The 27096-nt window shown below is 34.6% G+C and overlaps 1 protein-coding gene across 1 annotated transcript; it reads left to right on the top strand.

Annotated features, from left to right (window-relative positions):
* Window positions 1–27092, top strand: LOC124373006 (eIF-2-alpha kinase GCN2-like). Its single transcript, XM_046831413.1, has 5 exons — window positions 1–152; window positions 11279–11432; window positions 14709–14906; window positions 22212–22368; window positions 26988–27092. The coding sequence occupies exons 1-5, from the start codon at window positions 128–130 to the stop codon at window positions 27090–27092; spliced, it is 639 nt and encodes a 212-aa protein (XP_046687369.1). The 5' UTR covers window positions 1–127.
* The last annotated feature ends 4 nt before the right edge of the window (window positions 27093–27096 follow it).

Raw genomic sequence — 27096 nt, 5'->3', positions numbered from 1 at the left:
GTCCTTCTCTCTTACTCTCAGGTGGAGAAGGTGGCGCACAAGGTGGTAGACATGCTGCCCATTAACGAGGTCAGTGTGGAATGGGACTTGTCCAAGCACAACCAGGACAGCTCTGACGACAGCTCTGATGACAATTGCTGGATCACTTTCCTGTGAGTATATTTTTGCATGGATACTACACAAACTATTTAACCTTCTGGCGATCATGGACTATTGAAGGATGTCTACGTAAATGAAAGTAACCATAACCAGGCTTACCATACATCATTATTGGTTTATCCAAAAATAGTTCCAGTAAGTAATTTAGTTTTGTGTAAATGGCTGTTTGTTTTTAAATTATTTATTTTTCTTATTTCATTTCTTTATGTTCTTATCTTTTTTCTACATAGTTTTAATTTTTTGTTGGAATAATTGATGTATCTTGTAATAATGCAAACTTTAAGAACTAAGCTGACTTAACACTTTTCAAAGAAAACCCCACCAGTTCTGTTAATCATGAGTTTACAGGCATCTTCACCATTGCTGTTGTGTGGTTCCAGCCACGGTAGTGTTTAAGATGTGAACATGTTCTGGTATATAGCCTGCTAAAAAATCTGCACAGATGAAAAATTCTATCAAATATTAGCTGGGTATTAGAAAAACTTTCCATTTCCATTTTTACTTGTACCACAAATTCTTAATGAGTTTGGGTAGTAATTTATTGAAAACACATTTGCTTAAATTTTAAGTGTGCTTACTAATATTTTGCTTAAATACAATAAATTATAAAATATTCATTTCACAAACATGATAAGATTTCCTTCCAGAAAGTCTTCTTAAATCATTGTGAATCTTCTTTTCTCACAAACTTTCATGTCCCATGTAGCCATCGCAACATTTTTTTATCACTGTTATTTTTTTTTTGCGTTGGGGTATTGGGGTGGATTCACAGATCCTCACACGTCAACCTGAGCTTATTGTGTGCCCCTTTGATGTTAGAGGGGTAAGCCTATCTTTGTGCCCTTAATTAGGCTAAGAAGCTTTTCCCCGATACTAGCATCTGGTTCGTCGCCTGGTTGTTTATCACCGAAAAGAGCTCTTCTCCTTGCTCCCAGTCTCTCACAGTCCAGTATTATGTGTTTTGCAGTCTCTTCAGACTTATTGCAGAGTCTACACTCCGAGTCCTCATTTTGTAAACCTAGAGTGTTTAGGTGTTTCCTGAAGTGGCCGTGTCCAGTGATCAAGGCAATCACTTGCTTAACCTGATCCCTGCCCAGCCCCATCAGCCATCTGGTGAAGCCGGAGCTAGAATCAGCAAGCAGTCTTTTGCCGAGTGCTTGTCCTTGGTGACTCTGCCACCGCAAGCGGTGTGTCTTCCTGGACCATTTGTTTATACTTTGGTAAGCAGCTGACTTGCTTATACCACAACTCGGTTCTGGACCGGTGTATGGCATGCTTGCTCCGCTTTTGGCAAGCCTGTCGGCGTATTCGTTGCCACCTATGCCTGTGTGGCCCGGTACCCAACCAAGACGTACAAAGTTGCGTGATCCAAGCTTGCAGAGAGTGTTAAAGCACTCCCACACAAGCTTGGATGAAATGCTGTTGGAGTCAAGAGCTTTAAGAGCTGCCTGACTGTCTGACATTATGCAGATGTTCTTTCCTTGGTACCCTCTGGTGAGGCCTAGGTTGGCACAGGCCAGGATACCATAAATTTCGGCTTGAAATATGGAGCAGTTCCGTCCCAAACTGCCGCAAAGGGCAGTTCTAGGGGATTGACTAAACACTCCATATCCAGTTCTGCCCTTAATAAGCGAGCCATCCGTGTACCAGACAAAGCTCTTTCTTATTGTTGGGATGTTATCTTGCGATTTCCACTCATCTCTGGAGTAGAAGTCAACAGAGAATGGCTTATTGAATACGAACTCCGTTCTCATTATGTCTGAGACCATTTCGAGAATAGCGTTTGGGTTTACAGCTTCGGTGATGGTGCCGTGGCCCGTTTTAGACGTGCCATTCCTCCACAAGTCAGCAACCATCAGCCGATAAGCTGACTTACGCGCTTCAGCTTTTATATAGACATCAAGAGGTAGAAGTCCTAAAGCCACCTCGAGGGTCGCTGAGGGACTGCTCCTAAATGCTCCGGTTGCAAAGATTGTGCCAAGCCTTTGTAAGCTTTCGAGCTTGGCTTTAGCAGTTACCTGATTCACCTTTGTCCACCAGACTAATGAACCATAAGTGATTTGAGGCCTTACAACTGCTTTGTAAAGCCATAGTGCTATATGGGGTTTTATGCCCCATGAGATTCCTGCAAGTCTCCTGGACGTCATTAGCGCCCACTTTGCTTTGTGCAGGATATTGTTAAGATGATCATTCCACGTAAGCTTATGGTCTAGAGTCAGTCCTAAATATTTGACTGTCTTTGACCACTCAAGCTGTGTGGATGCGAGTTTCAGCCTGGAAAGAGACTCTAGGTTCTTTTTCCTAGTGAATGGTACAACTACTGTCTTAGAGGGATTTACTTTCAGTCCCTCTCCATGACACCAGTTGTGTACATGTTGAAGGTTGGTATTCATGATATCAACAACAACATTTGTATGTTTTCCCTGTACCATAAGGACTATGTCGTCTGCATATCCTTGGACATAGATTCCATTGTTAGTAAGGTCCTCAAGTAGACCATCTACTACTAGATTCCACAGTAGAGGTGACAGGATGCCTCCTTGAGGACATCCCCTTGTGGGTTGCGATCACAAGCGATTCTTCATTGAGATCGGCCCTGATCCGTCTGGAGCACAGAATGGCCCTAAGCCACCGGTACAGAGCTGGCTCGAGGCCACGTCGCTGTGCTCCACTTACCATCGCAGTGAATTTAGCATTGTCAAAAGCTCCTTCAATGTCTATGAAGGTGCACAATGCCAATTCCTAGGCGGACAGGCTATCCTCAATCCTACTGACTAGTTGGTGCAGTGCTGATTCACAGGATTTGCCTTGCTGGTATGCATATTGGTTGCGATGAAGGGGAGTGTCTGAGAGAACTCCCTTTCTCAGGTGCCTCTCCACCAGTCTTTCTAATGTTTTCAGTAGAAACGAAGATAAACTGATGGGACGAAAAGATTTAGGGACAGAATAGTCCGATCTCCCTTTTTTAGGGATAAAGACCACCCTGTTGAGACGCCAGACTTGTGGTATGTACCCATAAGCTAGGCTCGCCCTGAATAGTTCACATAGAAGGGTGAGGAGATTCTCCGGCCCTTGTTGAAGCAGGGCCGGAAAGATTCCATCCCCTCCTGCAGATTTGAAAGGGGCAAATTTAGAAATTGCCCATTTGGCTTTAGAGAGAGTGACAATCCTTCTGGCAATGGCCCAGCTACCACGATTAGCTCTTGGCCATGAGCCTGCCTCATGGTTACCAGACGTTCCAGTGTCGTCATTCTCAAAGATGCAATCAGGGAAGTGAGCCTCAAGGAGAAGTTTGAGGCTATCATTAGACCCGGAAGTGTATTGACCTCCCTGGGACCTTAAAGGTCCCAAGTGACCGGTTGGACCTGAGGCTAGTAAACGTTGCAGTCTAGCTGCCGCGCTTAATTCATTTACCTTCTGTGTAAACTGCCTCCAGGAAACATCACTGTTATTAATAGCCTGATCATTTCATCATGAACATCTTTCACATCTCGTGTTATTTTATGATATCAACAACATATATCTAACTAGTGACTTGATAAATGTAATATGATTTGTGTCAAATACCATATTATTTGTATACTAATTATCATGGATGATTCAATAATCTTTAAGCATTTAAAAGTCGTTTTCTGAAGCATGTTTTTAGCACACAACTGCTACTGACATTCATGGTGTTTACAACAAATACAGGAACTTACAGTAGTAAACTACAAGATAATACCAAATAACATCCCTTACTTCAAAAGTCCCCTGTAGATGTTATTATGTTTTGTTGTATTTGTACTGAGAGTGAACATTAACTATATTTTTTCTTCTTTAAAAATCTATAGTTTTATGGCTATAAAGATATAACCAAAAGTGGAGACCTGGAGTGAACTAATAATATTTATTAAATAAATTGTCTACATAACATTTAAAATGAGTATGAGGATGAATAAAATAAAAGTTGTAATTTTGCTATTCTTCTTAGAATACAGATCCTACCTAGATAATGTTGTGTGGAGAAGATGTTTGGTTTATGATGAGTGGGGAAAAACCATTCTGGTTTGTGTTCAAGCTTGGCATTTCTATCGGTACAGCCATGATCGATCAAGAAGTCCCTTCATCTGTTGCGCAATGGGTTAATATAAATTTTTAAACCAGTGAAGGCGTTAAACCGTTGGAAATTTTAACTTGTTTGCGGACACAGTTTGAGGACAGTAAACTGTCTCAGAATTTTGTGCTTACGTGGGCGAGAGAATTTAAGGGTAGACATGAGAATTTAGGAGTGGACAAGAGTGGGTTAACAACGAAAGTCATGATCAACGCCCAAAGACAAGGCTTGCAGATGACAATATTTGTGCTGTTCCTGAGCTTATTGAGCATTATCCCCGGTTAACCATGGAAGACATTTCATAAAAAGTGCGTATCAGCTATAGAAGTGTTTAATCTATAATCACTGATCAACTCGATTTCAGAGCATTAGTGCTCGATAGGTTCCAAGGTTGTTGACTGAAAACAAAAAAACAAGTCAAGTTGGAGATTGTTGGAAGGCTTCCGGATCAATTTTCAATGAGGAGGAAATACCGAAACTTCCAAATTGGTTGCAAAAGTGTGTAGATCACACAGGAGATGATCATATTGAAAAATATTAAAATAATAAGTGTATGAGGGTCATTTAAAAAGTAATGAGACTTTTTTAACTGCTCAAAAAAACTGAATTTATCCATATGAAACTTTGAGGACATAAAGTTGACAATGTTTGCAATGACATCTGATTAGCTTTTCAATCATATTTTGTAAAAATAGCCTCAAATTTACTCTGTTAACAAATTGTGGGTCTGCTTGAGAATTGCATCATGGAAGAGCAATGTACCGTGATCAGATTTTTAATCGTGGAAGGTAAAAAGGTTGTAAAATCCATAAAAGAATTTTAAAAGTGTACGGAGATAGTGTTGTTTGAATTGATCGAATGTTTACAAATGGGTAGAACAGTTTCACAGTGGCCATACAAAAGTTTCAGATGAAAAACGCAGTGGACAACCTGTTGAAGTTGGGACTCCCTTCCTTGAATCTCAGATTGATGCGTTAATTCGGGACAATAGGCGTATCACTTTTGAATTGAAAAGTATTAAAATAAACGCGAGTGTTGGAACTGTCCATAAAACTATTCACAACAAGCTGCAGTACAAGAAAACCTGCGAGATGAGTGCTCAGACAACTCACGGACGCTCATAAAGAAATCTGGCTTCAAATCAGTCAACAGTTGAAAAATTGATATTCAACTGAAGGAGAAGGAGAAGAATTGTAACGTGTGATGAATCATGGATCCATTACTATGAGCCAGAGTCAAAAGTACAGAGCCATGAGTGGAAGCATACGACTACTCCCACTCGCAAAAAATTCAGAACCCAGCCATTTTCCAGTACATTCATGCTTATAGTATCTTGGGATTTTCAGGGGCCAATTTATTGTGATTTTCTTGAAGGCCAAAGAACAATCAACAGCAAATATTATAGACAAGGTAAGACCTTCCATTGAATGAAACGCTGCAGGCTTTTGACTGAACGTGTGATTGTGCTTCATAACAAGGCCCATCCACATACAGCACAGCTGACGTAAGAAAAACTTCAGAAACTGGTGTGGGAGATCCTTCCACATCCCCCTACAGCCCTGACCTTGCCCCTTCAGACTTCCATCTGTTTGGATCCCTTAAAGAGGGTCTACGAGGGAAACATTTTCAATCCAATGAAGAGGTCAAAGATCAGATATTTCGAGATCAACCCAAAGAATTTTATGTCGAGGGCATTTACAAATTTTCAGAATGATGGAACAAGTATATAAGTGATGCTTCTGACTATGTTGAAAAGTAACCATAGTTTTGTACTGATTGAATAAACCGTTTTTTGAGCAGTAGTAATCTATCTCGTTACTTATTGAATGACTCTTATACAAATTTATCAAATAAAGATTAAAAAATTATTGTTTATATTTTATTTACCCCCGTAATTAAAAATTTTTCTCTTATCTATGCTTGTTAACTTGGTGTTTATTATGTTTGAATTAACTTTAATTATTTTCTAATTATATCTTTGTGATCAAATTACTATTTTTATGAGATTTATATATTTTATTAGAATTAAAATATTTTTAAAACAACAATTAAATTTTGTGCACCATACTATGTTTTTCTTCTACATAAGTTTTTCTAATTGTATATAGACATTGAACAACCGTCAAATTTTATTGTCAAGTAACATGTAAAAGTTTTTGATAATAAATCATTAGTAAATAGTAAATATTTGGGCTGTAGATATACTTGCAATCGAAATATAAAACATATGTTTTATGTTTGTTTCTAAAATTCAATTAATTTTAAATAATAATTATTAAGTAATAAATATAATACTTCACAGGTCTGATCTATATGAGATGTCCTATTCAAGGTAAGTCTGATCTTCCTGTTGAATGATTCAGAGAACGTCTTTATGTTTTGTTGATTACCTGCTTGGTTTCTGTCTCCCCTTATAGTTCTAGTTTGAAGTGTTTAATGTTGAAATAATAATGACATTTCAATACAAAAAAATATAAAGTGATTGCTATGATTAAAAATTTACAATGTTTTGAATTTGAAGTCCAAAATATGCTCCTGCTAAAGTTTTGTGGCTGAGTATAAGCTAAGTATCTCCTGCTTAAACAAGTGTTTTATAATTAATATGTAGCTTGCTTTGCTTTTTTTGCTTCTAACAGGTAAACAAATGCATACATATATATATACAAGGGGTGCTGAAAAGTCCCGGGACGGTCTAATAACTTTTGAACTAATTACAATATAAGAACCAAAATTTACATCAAGCTTTTGCTCATATAAAACTATTATTTTATGTATTTCACCATGATATCCTGCTTATGGGGGACGTCCCGCTAGGGGTTGGTGAAAATTGTTAAATAGAAGCATAGGTCGAGTCGTACATCAAATTAAAGCTCTTTTAATTAGAAACATTTTGGCGAAAATCTGACGTAAAACAGTTGACGCATTACAAAATGGCGGACACTCAAAGATTATAAAATACAGAATTTTTCAAATGCAAACATTCTGGTTGTTAGAGAAAACTGAGACACTTAATCTTTTATTTTACTTCTTTTACTTCAAATCACTTACCAAAACAGTTACAACAAATGTTCAAAGTGTTTGCCTTCAGTTTGCTGACAATATCCCAATCGATTGTAGAACGCTGATATCGCATTGTTTAAAGCTTGGACAGGAACACCCTGAGCTTCTCTTACAATACGGTTTTCTCAACTCATCCAAATTTTGAGGTTTTGTTTTAAACACTTTTTTCTTTGAGGTAGCCCCAAAAGAAGTAGTCTAAAGGGGACAAATCTGGAGAATGGGCAGGCCATTCTATTGTTCCCCTTCTACCAATCCACTTATGTGGAAAGACATTGTCTAAAAAATGTCTTACATGTACGCCATAATGTGGAGGGGCTCCATCTTGCTGAAACCAGATATTTTCATTAAACAGATGCCTTACCTCATCACATGATCTAATACGGTCACTAAACCCGCGCATCATTAATAAAGTTATTCTTTCTCTCTCGGAAAGCGCCATAGCAAAATAAACTAGCACTACTGAAACTACTTGCAAAATTAGGGCTTGAAGACTTCTAAGTGACTGAGTTGATAAAACAACTGTATCTGTCAGCTGGCAATTTCATTGTTGTCTTTTTGGTCTTGTTTGCTCCAGCTGATTACCTTACCTGCTGATAAGGAATTTCCAGATAAACAATGCGATATCAGCGTTCTACAATCGATTGGGATATTGTCAGCAAACTGAAGGCAAACACTTTGAACATTTGTTGTAACTGTTTTGGTAAGTGATTTGAAGTAAAAGAAGTAAAATAAAAGATTAAGTGTCTCAGTTTTCTCTAACAACCAGAATGTTTGCATTTGAAAAATTCTGTATTTTATAATCTTTGAGTGTCCGCCATTTTGTAATGCGTCAACTGTTTTACGTCAGATTTTCGCCAAAATGTTTCTAATTAAAAGAGCTTTAATTTGATGTATGACTCGACCTATGCTTCTATTTAACAATTTTCACCAACCCCTAGCGGGACGTCCCCCATAAGCAGGATATCATGGTGAAATACATAAAATAATAGTTTTATATGAGCAAAAGCTTGATGTAAATTTTGGTTCTTATATTGTAATTAGTTCAAAAGTTATTAGACCGTTCCCGGGACTTTTCAGCACCCCTGTATATATATGTATACTTCCATCTGTTTGGATCCCTTAAAGAGGGTCTATGAGGGAAATGTTTTCAATTCAATGAAGAGGTCAAATATCAGGTGCTTCGAGATCAACCCAAAGAATTTTATGTCAAGGGTTATTTTATATATATAAGCATCATATAGGCTAATGATTTTGGTAACAGTTCAAATTTTCACACAATGGTTTTGGTAACAGTTCCATGAGAATAAGCACTAAAAAATTTTTCTAGAACAGAAGAAGTCTATGAAAAATTAATAAAAATACATAAAATGTCAAGATCTATTGAAACATGAGTTCCTATTTACAATATTTAATAATACCACCTTTTTTATCTACTTCATAATTAGTATTGTGCACAGTGTCATAAATATAAAAAATTGTGAGGCCTTAGAAATATATTAATTATAATAAACTATTAATATATAAGTGTGGACTAGTGCACTTAATTAACAATCAGCATGTAATCATCAACACTGCTTGAAATTTATCACACATAGCACACAAATAAATAACAACTTTTATACGATCACTGTCTCTTTCGCTGTTATCCAACATTCAATTTGTGCGCAAAACATTCATAGATTATTCTATCACTATAGTGCTTGTCAATAGTTAACACTTACACACTTAACTTAACTAGTGTGTTAGAGCTGTTTATCAGTTTCCAATAACATTCAGTTGTTTGTGGAAACCCTAAAAATTGCTTGTAATTAAATGTTTGTATTATTCTTATTCAAAAGTATTAGTAATAATATAAATGGTATATCCAATTTAAAACTATTTTAACCTGGCATATTGTATCAGTTGGGTATTAAATTAGTTAATTTGGCTACTGTAGTATAAGGTTCAGGATATGCACATGCAGATTGGCAGTGAATAATCTACATTTGAATATATTTTTTGTCTCAATACTTAGAATTAGAAAACATGCAATCAAATGTTGCAGACCAATTTTATCCTTGAGCAAAAAATATAAATCTTCTTTGACTACTAATATTTTTGGTACATAAAATTGAAGGATGAAAATAGGTTTTTTTAGATTTTTGACATTTAAAAATTATATTTTTATGCTTATGTAAAATCTCAGCACATTTTTAATCAACACTCTTTCCTAAATCCAGCACTACAGCTTTTACTTTCAAATTTTGTCCGATAGAATCAGAAACTTAGGAAAAATAAACATCCTTCAGCTGTATGTGTATGTAATTCAGAGATAATTCTTTTATCAACTGGTACTGCACCAAAAAGTAATACTAGTTCACCACTTTCCTGGATCTTGATAATGGATAATTTATGTAAACTTAATACAATATTCAATTTTCCTTCTACTAATTAGTGGTATACAAATTTCACTTGTATTTACGGAATGAAATGTTGTTCTTTTAAGATTGCTATGCAGTTAAAATGCTCAATAGTTGTGTAGTTATTACCATTTCTTCCTTAGAATGATCTTTTTGCTTGTTACTGCTTAAAATTTAATCTTTATGTTAAGCTGTTATAGAACTATTTAGTTTGAATATTTAGTTTCACTGATACTTAATACATGGATTCAACATAGTATGGTATTTTGAATTTTAGTTAAACTTAATCAGTTTGGTTTTAATTTTTATAAAGATACCAGTATATTATCAGTTTTTCGTAGTAGAACAATGTTTTTTTGATAACATGAAGAAATAGAATATTTAGTATTGATTTTCAAAAGTAGTGAAAGCTACATTTTTGTATAAAACCACTATCATTACTTGTTTGTTTATATGACATACTTGTAAATTATAAACTTCTTCTTGAACGTAACCGTTGTAAATGTGGCCACAGGCATTGTTTATGAAACTAGTTTATAGTTTCTGTTCCATTCTGTTTCCTTGCATGTCAAATCTGTAATGTAATAGCTTCCAAGCTACATATTTCATATGTATGAAACTATATGATTAATAGATATAAACATCTGTTACTTTTTAAAATCCTGACAAAACTAATTTCTTTTTAAAACTAAACAAAACAGAAAGAGAAATATTTTTATTTTCCATTCTATGATAACTTAAACCAACCAACGAAAAATTTTTTTTGATTGATTATAAAACCAACCAGCACACATTTTTGGAATTGATTATAGACAAAAACCTTACCTAGGACAAACATGTTGACCATGTCATGCAACAAAATTACCTCAGGAATTTATGCCTTCTACAGATGATAAAAAATGTATCCAAATGAAACTTTAAGCTATCCCTTTTGGAATTAGATACATCTAGGGAAACATCATAGGTAACATCTAGGGAACATTTTGGCAGCATATTAATCTTATTTGAATTAAGCTTATTCTGCATCTGTTAGGTGCCATTTTAAGAAACAAAGAATGATTACTTTTAATACACTTTGTACTTTAAACAATTTGAGCAGTCAATCATTTATACCAGAGTTTAACATTTCTCGAAAAATTTCACACTTATAATACCAGAAACAGATGGAATATTGCAATTTCTAATCAGTATTTAGAATATTTTGTAAAAGAAACAGAAGCAGATTTTGTAAAATTGCCAGAATTTAAAGAAATTAAAAGAGTTAAAAACAATTTAAGATAACTTTAAAATATTATCTAATTGACACACTTCAAATGAGTTCTTTAGTATATAATAATCTTAAACAGATGTATTGAGATTTTAAAATACGATTTAACATTATGTAAGTTTTAATTGAGGACTTGGCACATTAAGATAAACATGTTATGTTAACTACAATATATTTCTATGCATGTATTATATATATATTTTTTTAAACTAGCCTCTAAGAAAAGAACTTGACACAATTCTTGTATTGATTTGTAAGTTGAAATTGACAGTAGTAATATTGATATACAAATTGTAGGCCAGGTTCGAGTGAGACAACAACTAATGGAGACACGGGAGATACGCAGGGGGTCACCAGTTTCCACACCAGAGAGCAGATCTGAGAGTGTGACGAGTGCTACCCAGCAGTTCATGTACATTCAGATGGAGTTCTGCGAGAAATCTACTCTCAGGTAATTTTGATGTTCCATTTGTAGGCAGGTTCAAGTGAGCCAACTAATGGATATATGGGAGATATGCAGAGGTTCACCAGTTCCACACCAGAGAGCAGAGCTGAGAATGGGACTAGTACTACCCACAGTTCTTGTACATTCAGATGGAGTTGTACGAGAAATCTACTCAGGAAATGTAGAAGTACAAACTGTAAACCAGATTCGAGTGAGACAATAACTAATGGAGACATAGGAGATATGCAGGGGTTCACCACCAGAGAGCAGGGCTGTGAGTGTGACAAGTGTTACCCACAGTTCTTTTACATTCAGATGGAGTTGTACGAGAAATCTACTCTTAGGTACTGTTGACTTACAAACTGAAAACCAGATTCAAATGAGACAATAACTTAATGGAGACATGGGATAGATGCAGGGGTTTACCAGTTCCACACCAGAGAGCAGGGCTGAGAGTGTGACTAGTGCTACCCACAGTTCTTTTACTTTCAGATGGAGTTGTACGAGAAATATACTCTCAGGTAATGTTGGTATATAATCTGTAGATTGAGGTCGAGTGAGACAACTAATGGAGATATGGGAGATATGCAATGGGTCACTAGTTCCACACCAGAGAGCAGGGATGAGAGTGCAACGAGTGCTACCCAGCAATTTATGTATATTGCGATGGAGTTCTGCAAGAAACCTACTTGCGCGTAACATTGATATACGAGGTCTGTTCAAAAAGTATCCGACTGCCGACCAGTAGGCGGGCCGCGGAGTAAAACCGATCGGCTCGAACCGGTTATTGGAGGGGAGGGGGGAAGTTACTCCTTCCCATATTAGGCATTAAATACTCACTCAGTGAGTCACAGCGCTCTGTTTCCATACAGTACTGCCGTGTGTGTGTGTCGCATTTCAATATGACTGAACGTGTTGAGCAGCGCATTTCCATTAAATTTTTCCAAAAATTTGGCCATTCAGCATCAGAGAAGATTACCATGATTTGGAAAGTTTATGGTGACGTGTCTATGGGCAATACACAAATAAGAGAGTGGTTTAGGGGGTTTAAAATTGCCACATATCAGTGGAGAGTGATGACCGATCTGGCAGGCCTTCAAAATGTTGAACGTGTTCATGCAGCAATTAATGAAAACCGTCGATTGACTGTCTTAGAGCTGGAAAAAGATTTAGGAATACCAAAATCGTCAGTTTGTAATATTTTTATACAAAGATTTAAAAATGAACCGTGTTTCGGCAAAATTTGTTCCTTGGCTGCTGACAGAACACCAAAAGAACTGTCGACTTTATATCGCACAAGACAATCTGGATTTGATAAAAAGTGACCCAGTGCTATTTAAAAAAGTTATTACTGGTGATGAGTGATGGTTCACTGAGTCATAGGTTTATGGCTACGACCCTGAAACAAAGGCTCAATCTTCACAGTGGAAACCTCGCGAAGAGCAACAGCCGAAAAAAAGCAAGACAAAGTCGAAGCAATGTCAAGACAATGCTGACAGTTTTTTTTTACCAGGACGGCGTTGGAATCTGCTCCAAGAGGCCAGACAGTAAATAAGGAGTATTATCTTGAGGTTCTAAGGCGGCTACGAGATGCAGTGCGAAGGAAACAACCTGAACTGTGGACAAGCCGTGACTGGATCCTGCACCACGACAACGTGCCGGCTTATTCCTCAAATCTTATTAAGCGTTTTTTGTAAAACACAACATCAACCAACTACGACAGCCAGCCTCCCTACAGTCCTGACATAGCTCCTTGTGACTTCTGGCCATTTCCAAAATTAAAAACTCCTTTGAAAGGAAAAAGATTTGACGATGTTGAAAAAATAAAATGCGACGAAGGACCTGTTAGCCAATCCGCAAAATGAATGTAAGGAGTGTTTCTGGAAGTGGGAGGAGCGTTGGAATAAGGTAGTGGCTTGTGGAGGGGAGTACTTTGAAGGGGACCAGATTGCTGTTGCCGCTGAGTAACGTCAGTTCATGCCAGACGTCAAGGTCGGATACTTTTTGGACACACCTCGTACAATCTGTAGACCAGGGTCAAACGAGATAAAGAGGACATTGGAGATATGGAAAAAAATACATATTGCTGTAATATTTGAATATATTTTTTAATGTTTATAATGTGAAATAAAAGATAGGCCACACTGTGAAAGGAATCAAGAATTGTTTTAGTGCATTACCTGTAAATCTTTTTTGTGAGACTTACATTGGATTCATGCACAGTGGCATAGTCAACAAACTATATATATAGTTTAACTATATGTATGTATTTAACTATATGTATAGTAAAATTTATATATATATATATATATATATATATATATATATATATATAATAATACGGCCAAATACAAAATAATTGAATCGTAAAAAGTGAGGGCTCTGTGGTGTAATGGTAGCACATTCACCCGGCAAGTGAGAGATCCGGGTTCGAGTCCCGGCGGAGCAAGTACTTTTTGCGATTCAATGTTTATTGATAAAAATAAAATAAGGCTATTGCCATTTATACGAACTTGATTAATGTAAACAAAAGTCGTTTGACAGGTATTTGGTCTTGCGATCATATGTTAAGTTTAGTTATTTAAACGCATATGTGACAGATACGGCCAAATACAAAATAATTGAATCGTAAAAAGTGAGGGCTCTGTGGTGTAATGGTAGCACATTCACCCGGCAAGTGAGAGATCCGGGTTCGAGTCCCGGCGGAGCAAGTACTTTTTGCGATTCAATGTTTATTGATAAAAATAAAATAAGGCTATTGCCATTTATACGAACTTGATTAATGTAAACAAAAGTCGTTTGACAGGTATTTGGTCTTGCGATCATATGTTAAGTTTAGTTATTTAAACGCATATGTGACAGATACGGCCAAAATACAAAATAATTGAATCGTAAAAAGTGAGGGCTCTGTGGTGTAATGGTAGCACATTCACCCGGCAAGTGAGAGATCCGGGTTCGAGTCCCGGCGGAGCAAGTACTTTTTGCGATTCAATGTTTATTGATAAAAATAAATATATATATATATTTATATGTATAGTAAAATTAATCAGTAGTTATTAAATTTGTCTATGACCTCAACTGGTTTTAACATGTATTAAACCATGTTTTTATATTTCACAAAATACTGTATATTTATATTACAAAAGAAAATATTAACATTTTGAATGCTGTCCTTAAAGTACAAGACCCATTTTACTAAGTAGAAAACATTTGATATAACGTAAGAACCTATTTTAGTTGATTTATTCAGTTCAGGGGTCAACCTTATGTGTTTGATCTTAGGACTGCCATCGACAATGGCCTCTACTTGGAGGAGAAGCGGGTGTGGAGACTATTGCGGGAGATAGTGGAGGGGCTCAGCCACATCCACCAGCAAGGCATCATCCACCGTGACCTCAAACCGGTCAACATCTTCATTGACAGTGAGGACCATGTCAAGATAGGAGACTTTGGCCTCGCCACCACCAACATTCTTCACAAGTGAGGCTCTTTCAGTTCTCTGGTTCCCTTTCTATGTGTGCATCAGCTGATCCGTATTAGAGAAGTTGAATCTTTGTATTTTTTAAATTACATTTAAGTTAACTATACAAATAATGTAACTAGTAAATTATATGTACATAGAGAAATAAGTCTATTAAAAACATCTAAATAAAAGAAACCTAATATTCTGAAAATAATAAAAAACAAAATACGTTTCTATACATGTATAAAAAAGGAATATGTTGCACAAATTTAAGAAAATTATGCTGCTACAATTGAATACAAGCCATTGAAAGATCTAAATTACTCATTTATGCCAATAGGCCAAAATTATTTGCATTCAAGAAACTAATTTAGGTACCAAACATCACCTACATTTAACTGGTTATGACACTTTGTTATGATTACTGTCGAGAAATATCTTGCGGTAGTGTAGCGATTCTGACAGACGCCTCTTTTAAACTTAAAGAGTCTTAAACATTGGTCACTATAAGTCAGTCTTCAGGCTGTCACTATAAATGTTGATCTTTCCCTTAAATTGATAATTTGTTTCACATATATACCACCTCTGCTTTATGTGCTGGCCCTGGATGATCTGTGGGACGGCCGGACCATGGTTCATCTTCAAAGAATTCACAGCCATTTTAAAATTTGTTAAACCAGACAAAAACATTTGACTGGCTCATACAATTATCTTCAAAGGCTGTTTTTAATATTTTGTTAGTCTTAAAAGCTGATTTCCCGGTTTTAAAACAAAATTTCACACAAACTCGTTGCTCCGTTTTTACGTCTATTTTCACGCAGAAAGAATCCGGCAACAAGCACTAACAGACCTGCTCTCAACCAGCTGCCACAACAAACTGAATAAAGAAAACATAGTTTCTTGTCAGAGGGCGTTCAAGGACAAGGCAATGACTCACTCCCCTCTTTCTGTGTACCTGATTGCCAAACTAGCAAGCAGTAGCGGATCCATTCTTAAAACTTTCCGATCACACCTCGTATATTCCATATTGAAAAAAATATTAGTACAGTACACTGATGATGGAATACATGTAAGTAAACTATTGTAATGAATAACAATTTTAATTTTGATATTCCTTCACATTTATATTAAATAATTTACTTAACCCTGGACCTGGCTTTAGGTGATTTTCAGTACATTACTATAGTTTAATATAAACTCCCGCATTAACTTTAAGTTTAGTGTGTTAAAAAAATAGTGTCAATAAAAATATGAAGGTCCAAAATGTATTAAAAATGCTAAACACCCTGTAAATATGTAATAGTTTTCAACAGTAAATTATAAATTTGACTTAATTTTGAAATTTTATTTTTTGTAATAGCAGTATTAGCAATGTTTCTTGCCACAGAAAAAATGTTAGTTGCATAAAAAACTTAATAACCTTCATCTTGTCCTTCTATTTGTGTATACCCCTTCATAATGTTTTTTCCAAAAAAAATCCTAATTAATAGAGTTTTATAAACAAAATTACATATTTTCGGATTTTGATTATTTAAAAATTATATGTTCTAAATTACCTACATTTTTTTTATTCAGAGATAGTTTAGAAGGGAGATATATGTTATACGTATAAATATAGATATATTTTATATGTATAAATATAATGTTATCTATTAATTTCTTTATGAAGCCAATAATGTTTCTAGAAAGCAATCTTTTATTTAAACATACTTTTTCAAATTAATAAGTTAATATTTACATATGTTATTTTCTAACCAAAATAGGTAATTAACACTTATTTGAATTTTTTGTATATTTATTATTTGTAATAGCAATTTTATTAAAATTAACCCTCAAGCTGGCAGTTGAAATGTCCTCAAGTGGCAGGCCATTTTGAGGTGTTTTGGAGTAGTATCGGTTTTTAATTTTTTTAAATATAATTTGATTATAAACCTATATGTTTTATATATCATTTTTATCACAAGGAAATGTACTTTTTAGTAATTCAAATGAAAACCCCAAAATATTAAAAATTTATCACTCTTTTACTAAGTTTATTAAAAAAAAAATCAAAACAATTTATGTAAAAGAGGTGGGGGTGCACCTATAAAAGACATATTGTGTGAAAAAAAAATATTTCCAAAATACCCAAAATGTTGAAAATTTTATAGTTTTAGAAAATGTATAGTTTACTACATTTTTTTTATTAAAACAATTATGAAATACTCTAAACTGAAGAAAGTACAAAACGGCTAAATTTGTTGCTATGGATACGACTGTGTTATAAAATTCATCAAAACCTTATTTATTACTCGAAAAATTCATAAAAATACACTACAATGTAGAACAAAACATGCTGTACAAAATAAAAATATTAATTGAATAAAAACATACAAAATAAATAAATAGATTGAGGGGTCCTGGCAATTGTATGGTAGTGCCAGAAGGACCCGGTATCGGTGAAAAGTCTCGATAGGCCTACTTCACTTGCAGCCTCTGTTAGGCCTATGCCTGTTCCCAATGGTCTAGGGCATCGAGAGTCATCACTCTCAAAATCATCTTCTGGTATATAATTATCACTACTGCCAGAAGAAAAATCCATTACACTGTCAATATCATCACCGTCATGCTGCCTGTCAGACTCGTGTTCACTGTCTGAATCTAAATTAGCTACAAGTTCTCACAGATCAGAGGATTTGTCTGCTAAGTTTTCAGACATTTCTAGGTTATGCAGAGCCTATAAAAATAAATAAAGAAGCTTTATATCATGATCATCGCATATGAAAATGATCCTAAAGCTAACTAAAACTATCACAACACTGCACATAGCCTAGATTACAAAGGCTCACTAATATCTTTTTTTAACATATATTTTTCTTCATAACATCACAAAATAAACTGATAAAACACAATCTACGAGAATTTATACGCATAAATAAACACACTTATTACATAAAAACACTTATTTTCATGTAATAAACTTACGTTTTTAGATGGTCAAGAATAACGCGACCGGGTACCAATACAACAACAATGGCCGACTGTTTACAAAACAACTCTCGTTTTCAATACATCATAGTTTACATCATGGCTACTAACAAAACAAAACAAAATACATCGATCAAATCAGCAACTATTTCTGATTTCAGTGGTATACGAAGCATGGCAGTTTAGTTCGTGTATTGATTATAACAAATGTCAAACGGACACATGTCAACTCGACTGATTTTCAAGCGACTGCCACTACAGAAACATTAATTTTCAACTGATAATCAGGCGACTGCCAGTTTGTAGAGTTAAAATATATATAAATTTACAACAAACACTCCAATAATATACTTTTTATTTCTTTGAGGCCTTCCGTGCTCACAGAAGACTTTTTTTAGTTATGTGGGTCTGATGATGTGTTTACTTGAGCACAAAAAGTCTTACAGAAATAAAAAAGTGTACTATTGGAGTGTTTGTTTTAAATTTATAAATAATTCCGATAAGAACAGAGCTTCTAGAATGTATTAATATATATATATATACTTTTTATTCTGGAAATCTTAGAATAACTCATTTTAAAGAAGACTGAAATAAAAAAATAATATTTTAACTTGCAATCTCTTAAATATCTTTTGTATTATTATGGAGGCGTTATAAGAGCCTCTCAACATAACAAATTGTGCATGCTTTGCATTCGCCAGGACATCACCGCAGGTTTGGACACGAAACGAGCCTCAAAACTGCGCCAAGTCAAGGTAAGTTTCAAGCTGAAATATAAAATGCTCAGTACTGATTGTTAAGTTCCATTATATTAATTTATAATTAAACACATGTTGGCTTGGTATTATACGTACCACAAAATTGTTTCTAGGTAATTTCCACAACAAATTAATTTGCTATCCTCTAGTTCGTCCAAACTTCTAATAGAAGCAAAACATTAAATGAATAAAAAATAAATTAACACAAATAAATAAATAAAATTAAAACAACTCTTTAAAACTACAACGTGTGTCTCTCTCCCAAACCATCTTCTCTCTGAGGCTTTCCTCATTCAACCCAATCTGCACTAAACAGCCGTATTCGGATTTGTGAAGAACCTTTCAAACAAAAATCATCTAAATTTCGATAGTGTTGGTGTTGAAAGTAGGTTCTTTCTATTTTTTACAACATGTCGGGTGTTTGTTTCATGTGTCAGGAAATGCTTGGAAAGGGAACAGGAACAGCGAACAAACACAGAATTCAGATGCTAATAAAAGTGAGTCAGCAACATGGGTTTTGAAGAGAACATGATGTTTTTGTGCAACTTAAACATAGTGACCGTATTTGATGCATCCAGGAAGAAATAAACTGTTGGAAGTAATTCGAAAGCATTTGTTCAGCGGGGAGGAGATGTTCAATTTGCTCAACCATTGTCTTCACATGGGGGAAGGGTGAGAAGTGCGTCAGGATCAAGGCATTTTGTTTCCTTCTTCTTATCAACCTTATATGTTGATCTTAAAGAGAGAAAGATAGAAGGTTGAATTAATAATGGGGAATTAAAAATTCTCCAAGGAATATTTCGAGAAGCCGAACATATATGGAGTGATCTCCATTAAGTGGAAACACTGTAAGTGAAAGAACTGATTGTAGAAAAAGCTAGACAAGCTGGTGAATGGGGAAAGACAACAGATTCATCAGCAGCTTTCATGTATAAGTGAAATTGTTGCTTCTGAGGGTAAGTACTACAAACCCTGCTACCTAAAATTGTACTTCTTGTGACGATCTACTGGTGCAGAAGGTAAACAAGATTATCCTGGACAACCCCTCCTTTATGGAGGTATTGGAGCTTTATTGGAGATTCAGAAGTAATTGGGAGTTGAGACGGAGCCCTCCAACAGGGATTGGACAAGGAGCCAGCTAGGGCTAACTCCTATTACCATAACCCAAGATCCAGCGCCCTCAGCACAACTAAACATGATTTCGTGCAAATGTAGAAAAGGATGTGATGGTGGAACCTGCTCATGCCAAACTTTTTAAAGTAAAGTATGAAAAATACTTTAATTTAATAACATATTCATGAAATTTTTTGAAATTGTATGTATTTATTTATTTAATATATAGCACAGGTAGGTTAGGAGAAAATTTAGTACAGACATTCACTGCACATCAATGCAAGTTACAAGCACGAGAATTTAAGAGAACTATTGTACGTCAGACAAAATCAATTCTATAACTTCCTGTGGCCGCGTGATGTGACATCTAATACAATGAGACAGGAAGACGATGGTTGGGAGGGGGAAGGGGGTAAAGACAGCCCTCTCTGGCCCTATGTTTTGATCCTAGACCTTAATGTTTAGATGTGTGTACGAATTTTATTTTTAGGTTTCTTGTTAGTTCTTATTTTATTGGTAACCAAAGTGGCCTAACCTCAACCAAAGGTTGACTTGCAGTTGTTCTACTAATTGTTTGTATGAAGCCTCAAAAAGTTTGTATTTAAAGAAATTCTCCTCTTGGTGTATATTATATTGGCTTCATCCCATTTCATGTGATAGTTTTTAGGCCAGCTATGTTGAGCAATATTAGACTTTTCCACTCACCCTTTTTTCGTATTTTCCTTATGTTCATGAACATCCAAACGCCCTAAACTGAATTATTCCTTGAAACCTTCCATTGTCAGTAAATAAACTTTTTAACAAAGAAAATCAGTCCATTTCAATTGCCCTCATGATAGCACTGTTTTGTTAAAAAGTTTATTGAAACTATACATCTTTATATATATGTATATATATATATATATAAAATATATATATATATTTCTTGTGTTCATGTGTATGTGACTGAACTCCTCCTAAACGACTGAACCGATTTTGATGAAAATTTTTGTTGTGTGTGTTGAAGGGGATTCGAGAAAATGGTTTTTAGCTTCATGATTTGGTCCGATTTAAATAGTTAATTTAATTAATTTTTTATTTATAAATTGTTGTTGATGTTAGTGTTTTATATTGGATCTGGCAAATTGCGCTACGATACGTAATACAAAGTGAACTGATACTTTCAGTTGTTAACACTTTCAGCTGAAGTTCATCAAAGAGGCAGAAACATTTGTTTAGATTGAAATTTTAGTAACTATTAAATTACTGTAAACTGCTTGATCAATATTGTAATGCAGATTGCAGAGACAAAGTTATTATCTAATTTTAAATATTGATTGCGCTAATGATCATTAATCCATCTAATGCCATGGAAATGCTATTTATACGCTATTGTAAAAACTACCTCATTAAATAAAGCTGTGAATGTTTGCACATAAAGTAATCGAATCTGGTTAACTCCTTTGACATTGTGTATGGCATTTTTACTGTAGTTAAAGGCAAATGGGGATAACAAGCTCTTGCCCTTATACTAAAAGCATATACACATTATACATATTTCTTATCAGTAAAAATATCAAAATCACTTCAGCACCAAAAATTAATCTAAGTAGGATTCCGAAGCCAACATATGAGACCATTTCTTTGGTCAGTGCAACAGCATAAAATCAATTGTGGAACTATAAATCGATTAGACCGGGGGTGAAATTAAACCACCAGAACAGACTCATATTGACCACAGCAACTTTTTAGTTGGACGATACACTTTCGTTATTGGGATAAAAAGGCTAACTCTTATTGTTACTGAAATCTTCGGAGCACTTCAATAAATTATCATGGAATGTTGGAGGGAATACTAATCTTATAAAACCTGTTTCACCTTACGACTTCAGGACCCCAAAACACTGTTCTTTAAACTTAAATCTAAAATGGATACGACTTCAGGACCCCAAAACACTGTTCTTTAAACTTAAATCTAAAATGGATCAGGAGATTGGATTAGCTTTGAGTGACTATCGATTATCTCAGAAGTGTTTATTATGTCATAGATAAAAGTTTTCAACAGGAAAATGCGTGCGAAGCCGCGGGCAACTGCTAGTAAACACTGTATATCTGTGCTATGTAATGAATGTGGAAAACTATAATTGTTTCCAAGAAAAGCCCAAACAAGTTGAAACTTATTACCTTTATACCTCAGCTAAGTTAAATGGCCAGCTTGGTACGCCATTTCGTTTCAATATAGCAGCATACATTTTTCGAACATCAAGGTTAAAACAGCTTTAAAAAAGCTTGATAACTAGAATAATAACTACATTACTTTAATAAAGCTACATTGACATTGAATACTTGATAATGCTATCGACCTGAGAGGCATCATCTGAGTGAAAAGGTGTTATATAAATCAGTGTATGTCTGAATACTTGTGACATTTTTTGTATTTTAATCTGTACAATAATTTAAAATGTCACGAGTAAAAATGTGGGACTATTTGTTCACCATTGACAGGGCAGGAGCAGGAGTGGTGGTGGAGCAGACAGAATTGTTGGCCAGTCACAATCAGATGCTGTCAATGGGGGAAGTCTCCCACACAGGCCAGGTTGGCACAGCTCTCTATGTGGCTCCAGAACTGAACACTTGCTGCCTTAAGGCCACCTACAATCAGGTCAGGCTTCTTTTCACATACTGCACTATATAATATGATTGTACAAAATTGGATCTTGATTTTTTAACACTTTTAGTACTTTGATTGATAATCTATTGTCATACTGAAAAATGTAAAGTAATTTAACACTTAGAGTGCTAATCCCGTAATTTTACGGAACGGCGAAACTTCCGAAGAATGCTAATCCCGTAGTTTTACGTGGTTGTCATTTCAATTGGCATTATATTACATTGTCCGTATTTAAACGGGTTTTGCCTACTCTACAATGTTATTTGGGTTTTTAGTAACACAATTCACCGCTAGAAAGCGTCAGATGTATTGTATGAGCTTAATGACAAAGCAACTTCGGCCGCGTTGTTTACGTGCCGCTGACGTGACGTTCGTTGCAACCGGCAGTCGATGTCGCAATCATGGCTTATCGCAGCTTGAACGACGTTGCGATCAGTGATGTATTAGATGAAGATAGTTTTATTGGTGTAGATAGTATTTTTGACGATTCTGACATTGATCCTGATTTAATGGAAGAAGATTAGACACATACTTCAGGTAAGAATAAGTAAGTCTATTTATCATATAAACATCAGTCTAAAAGTTTGGTTATGTTATTGTTTTCGTGAATCAAACTATAATTTGTATTATAATAAATTAACTTTATTCAACTAATATTTTATTCTTATGAATAAAATGAAAATATATTCATATTTTACATAGTATATTATTATGTTACAGATGCTGAAAACAGTGCTGACAGCGAAAGTGATGCCGACGCATCAATATGACGGCATAGTTTTTTGTCAAAAAACTACAAAACATAAAAACATGATTTGTATTATTCAAAGGACAGTTTTATATTTGTAAATGGGTCATTGTAAATAATTGTATACATGCTTAGTTTAGTAAGTTAGATAAAAAAACTGTCTCAAAAAATAATTTTTTTCCAAAAATATATGTTTTAAAAAAACATTTTTTATTTGTAGTTTTTTAAAAAACCACTAACAATCTCACGTTAAAAGAAAGACGAAAGTAAGCTGAATTAAGGCATGTAAGTATTTTTTTTTCATACCTTAAATACTTTTTTTTAAATAAATTTTTGAAAACCACCAAAAACGCCCAGCATTCTACAGAGTTACACGTCATTTAGGGCCAGCACTCAAAGTGTTAATGTAAACATTTAATTACAAAATAGACAAAATATTTACCATTTCCTTATTTTAGCTAATGACTAATCAAAGAATAGAAGTAAAAACATATTTTTATATTTGAGTATCATTTTATGCGGTATAGAAAAAACTTGTTACATAAAAAACTATGATGTTATTTATCTATTTGTACATAAAATTTGAATACATCACAATTTTTATGTATATTAAACGTCTCTTTCACATTCACACACCTTTGAACATACATTGTTTCTACACTCACTCAACAGACCAGGGTTTATCAATGATTTATTATCTCAGCCACTATCCATAAACTTTTCAACAGAGTAAAAGTCTTTGAATATCAATACATATTTTCGTTAAGCTGTGATTTTAAAAATCAATTTATTGCTTGATATCTTTAAAAACACCATTGAACATCTTGACACCTGTTATACAAGAAGCTGTCAATCTACATTGCCTCAAAAATTAGTTTTAAAAAGTTAGTTTACATCTGTATAGAAAGTATGATAAAAGTATTTACATAACACAAAAGACTACTTTGCTTTACTTTTCACAAGTATGACTCTGAATACATTCAGGGTATAGTCCTTCGTCATGACTCACACATAACAAATACTGATTGGTGTTTACTTCTTTTTGAAAATTTTTAAAATTCCAACTAATGGTCTACTTATTTGTTTGGAAGGACCAGAATCACCTATCCATTTTGTGGACAAATATTTACACCAGACCTGCATTTTACTGTATTCATATTTTGTTCGTACAAAATATAGAAGTTAAGGATTATTTTATCTCTACAACTTGACCCATTGCGGATCACTGACGAGCTGTGCTCGTCACACAGCGGCCAGGCCTAACGGCACATTGATGAGCTCAGGACGCAAAAGTGGTCTGCTTTTAAGTTTTCCCTCCAAATAGTTCTATTAATGAAATGAAATGAAAAATTCTTTATTTTTTACAGGCAAAGTTAGGGCCGCATGGCCCTTTCTTACACTTAACCTGTTGCAATGTAAAATTTAAAACATTAAATAAATATTACCTAAGAATAAAACAAAACATAATAAAGATAATAAAATAAAGAAATAATTACATTTACACAAAGTAGTGAAATTAATGTAATATTTTAACGTGTAATAATTAAAATTTAACACATTAATAAATTAACCATCTCTACTATTCTTAAAACATAATATAAATTTATATTTTTAATATACAAATAAATTAAAGTATTTATTGCTAAATGAACTTTTTCACACACAATCTCACATTCATCCCTCTGCCAGTGTCACGCCCACAGCATCTCAGACCGGAACTGCCCCGGCTAACCGTTCAAGATACATATCTTTCAGTTTCGCCACAAACCGGGAACTGCTATCGATGGAAGTAATGTCTGTTATTAATGTCTGATAGATTGGGCGATTGTCTTCACTTGTCAACTAAGTGTTTAACAAATGGTCTACGTTCAGAGTTTTCATAAGTTTTATAAATATCCTACAGATCGCAGTTGTTTGTCGAAGTTGAAAAATCATTCGTATGAGTTTACTCTCCGCTTTTTAACGCTTCTGATTGGTTTTTTTTTCTCAGCTGTTATTATAATAGTAACTAGTATCGCATTTTATGGTATAATTTGGGTGTCATAATATGAGCTGATCGAAATAGAAAACTTACGATCGTCTGAACTTGATCGATATTTATTACAATAGCTCATAAATAATATATTTATATTTAATTATTTTGTTTTTAAGAATATAGATGAGCTATTTTTATAAACTGGAATCCAGTTTAACGTAGATATGAAGTGAGTACAATAGCGAGCGATACGATGTGGCGCACCATTGCTGTTCGTTCGGGCCGCTGACCGTAAATTAATTCATGCCCGCTGGTGCCCGCGTGCCAAAACAATACGATCCGCAATGGGTTAATATTAAAGCCCCAACTCCGGATGCTAACAAAAACAATTTAATAAGTACATAAAAACAAAGTAACCCAGTTGGGCTTTGTTGCCTCAAAGCATATTTTTTTATTCATAACACACCCACACAGAGGAAAACAGAAACCACACAAGTATGCACCTCTGACATTCTGGAACTCAGGATGCCAAAGAACCACCCAAACACCTATACTTACATTGCTAAACCAATAGTAAAGAAATTAAACTCTTCACCAAAATATTAACTGTTTCTCAAATAAGACTTATAGACTAGTCCTTATTACCTGAGCAACAATGCTCCTGATGTAATAATTATAACAACATGGTATAACATCGGAAAAACTTAAAAACACAAACCTTGAAGGCTATTTTATTAATAGGAGCCGTCTCAAGAAAAAATCACATAAAAGGGGGTTGGTGTAGCAGGGTATATAAAACAAGGCCTTGAAAAATGTGCTAATCTCATTAGCACTAGTGGAGAATAGACTGAATTTGTTTGTGAAACTTCTCTTTTCAAAGTAACTCTAAATAAAGAAAACTATACATCGTCTATACACCACCTGGTGCAAATCTTGATAATGGCATAGAAATTCTGTCAGAAGAGCTTGAAAAAGTTAACTGTACAAACAAGCGGACAGTGATAGTGGGAGATATAAACATTGACAATCTTCAGGCAAAGTATGAAAATATTAAATTAAAAGAACTCTTAACTTCATTTGACATTACAAGATTGTCATTATTCCCAACAAGAGTGACCTCCGATACAGCAAAATTAATTGACTGGATTTGCACAAACATGGAACTGGTACAAACAGTCATTCTCACCAGCTTATCAGATCACGCAGGACAGCTTGTTACCATAAATATTCTAAAACATAATCCGACTAATATCATAACAAAAAGAAGAAACATAATGTTACATTTTTGTACAAATCCAACATAAGTAAGAATTTTTCCGTCACCTGAAACAAAACTCTACTTCTTTGTTAAAATCTTGTTATTGACAATGGATGATTTGAAAGGTTAATAGGATTTTGGACGTTTACCATGATTATATGTTACAAAAAGTATAACACCACTGGTAGCACTGTATACTCTGTGGTTATACTTTTTGTAACATATAACCATGGCAAATGTCCAAAATCCTATTATTTCTTTCAAAACTCTATTATGATGAACACACCACAAAAGCTCCACACATGGCTAAGTTTATTTGAAATTTTTGGCAATCAGCTTTTACTGACCAGATTCACTTTAACAGTAATAAAGAAAAACCATTCAGCATATAAAATTCTTAGTTAAAATAATACAGGAATTGGTATTGCATTCAGGATTGAGAATTGAGATCACAATTTTGGTACTGATATCGGAATTGGATTCAAATTTGTTTTGTATTAGCCCATCTTTTATTATTTTATTACATTAAAGACTTTGTAATCACTGTAATAATTACAGTGATTGTATTTTAGTCTATATAAATCCCTGGAGTGATTCACAAACAATTGTATGATTCATGTTTATAACAGAAGGTGGATATCTACAGTCTGGGGAGTGATGTTTTTCGAGATGTGCTACAGGCCGCTGCACACTCACATGGAACGTATGAAAGTGTTGGCCGACCTCAGGTCTGAGGAC

This window comes from Homalodisca vitripennis, unplaced genomic scaffold (genome assembly GCF_021130785.1).
Source record: "Homalodisca vitripennis isolate AUS2020 unplaced genomic scaffold, UT_GWSS_2.1 ScUCBcl_4601;HRSCAF=10873, whole genome shotgun sequence".
Classification (NCBI taxonomy): domain Eukaryota; kingdom Metazoa; phylum Arthropoda; class Insecta; order Hemiptera; family Cicadellidae; genus Homalodisca; species Homalodisca vitripennis.
Note: the sequence above shows the minus strand (reverse complement) of the source record. Positions and strands in the feature narration are given on the sequence as shown.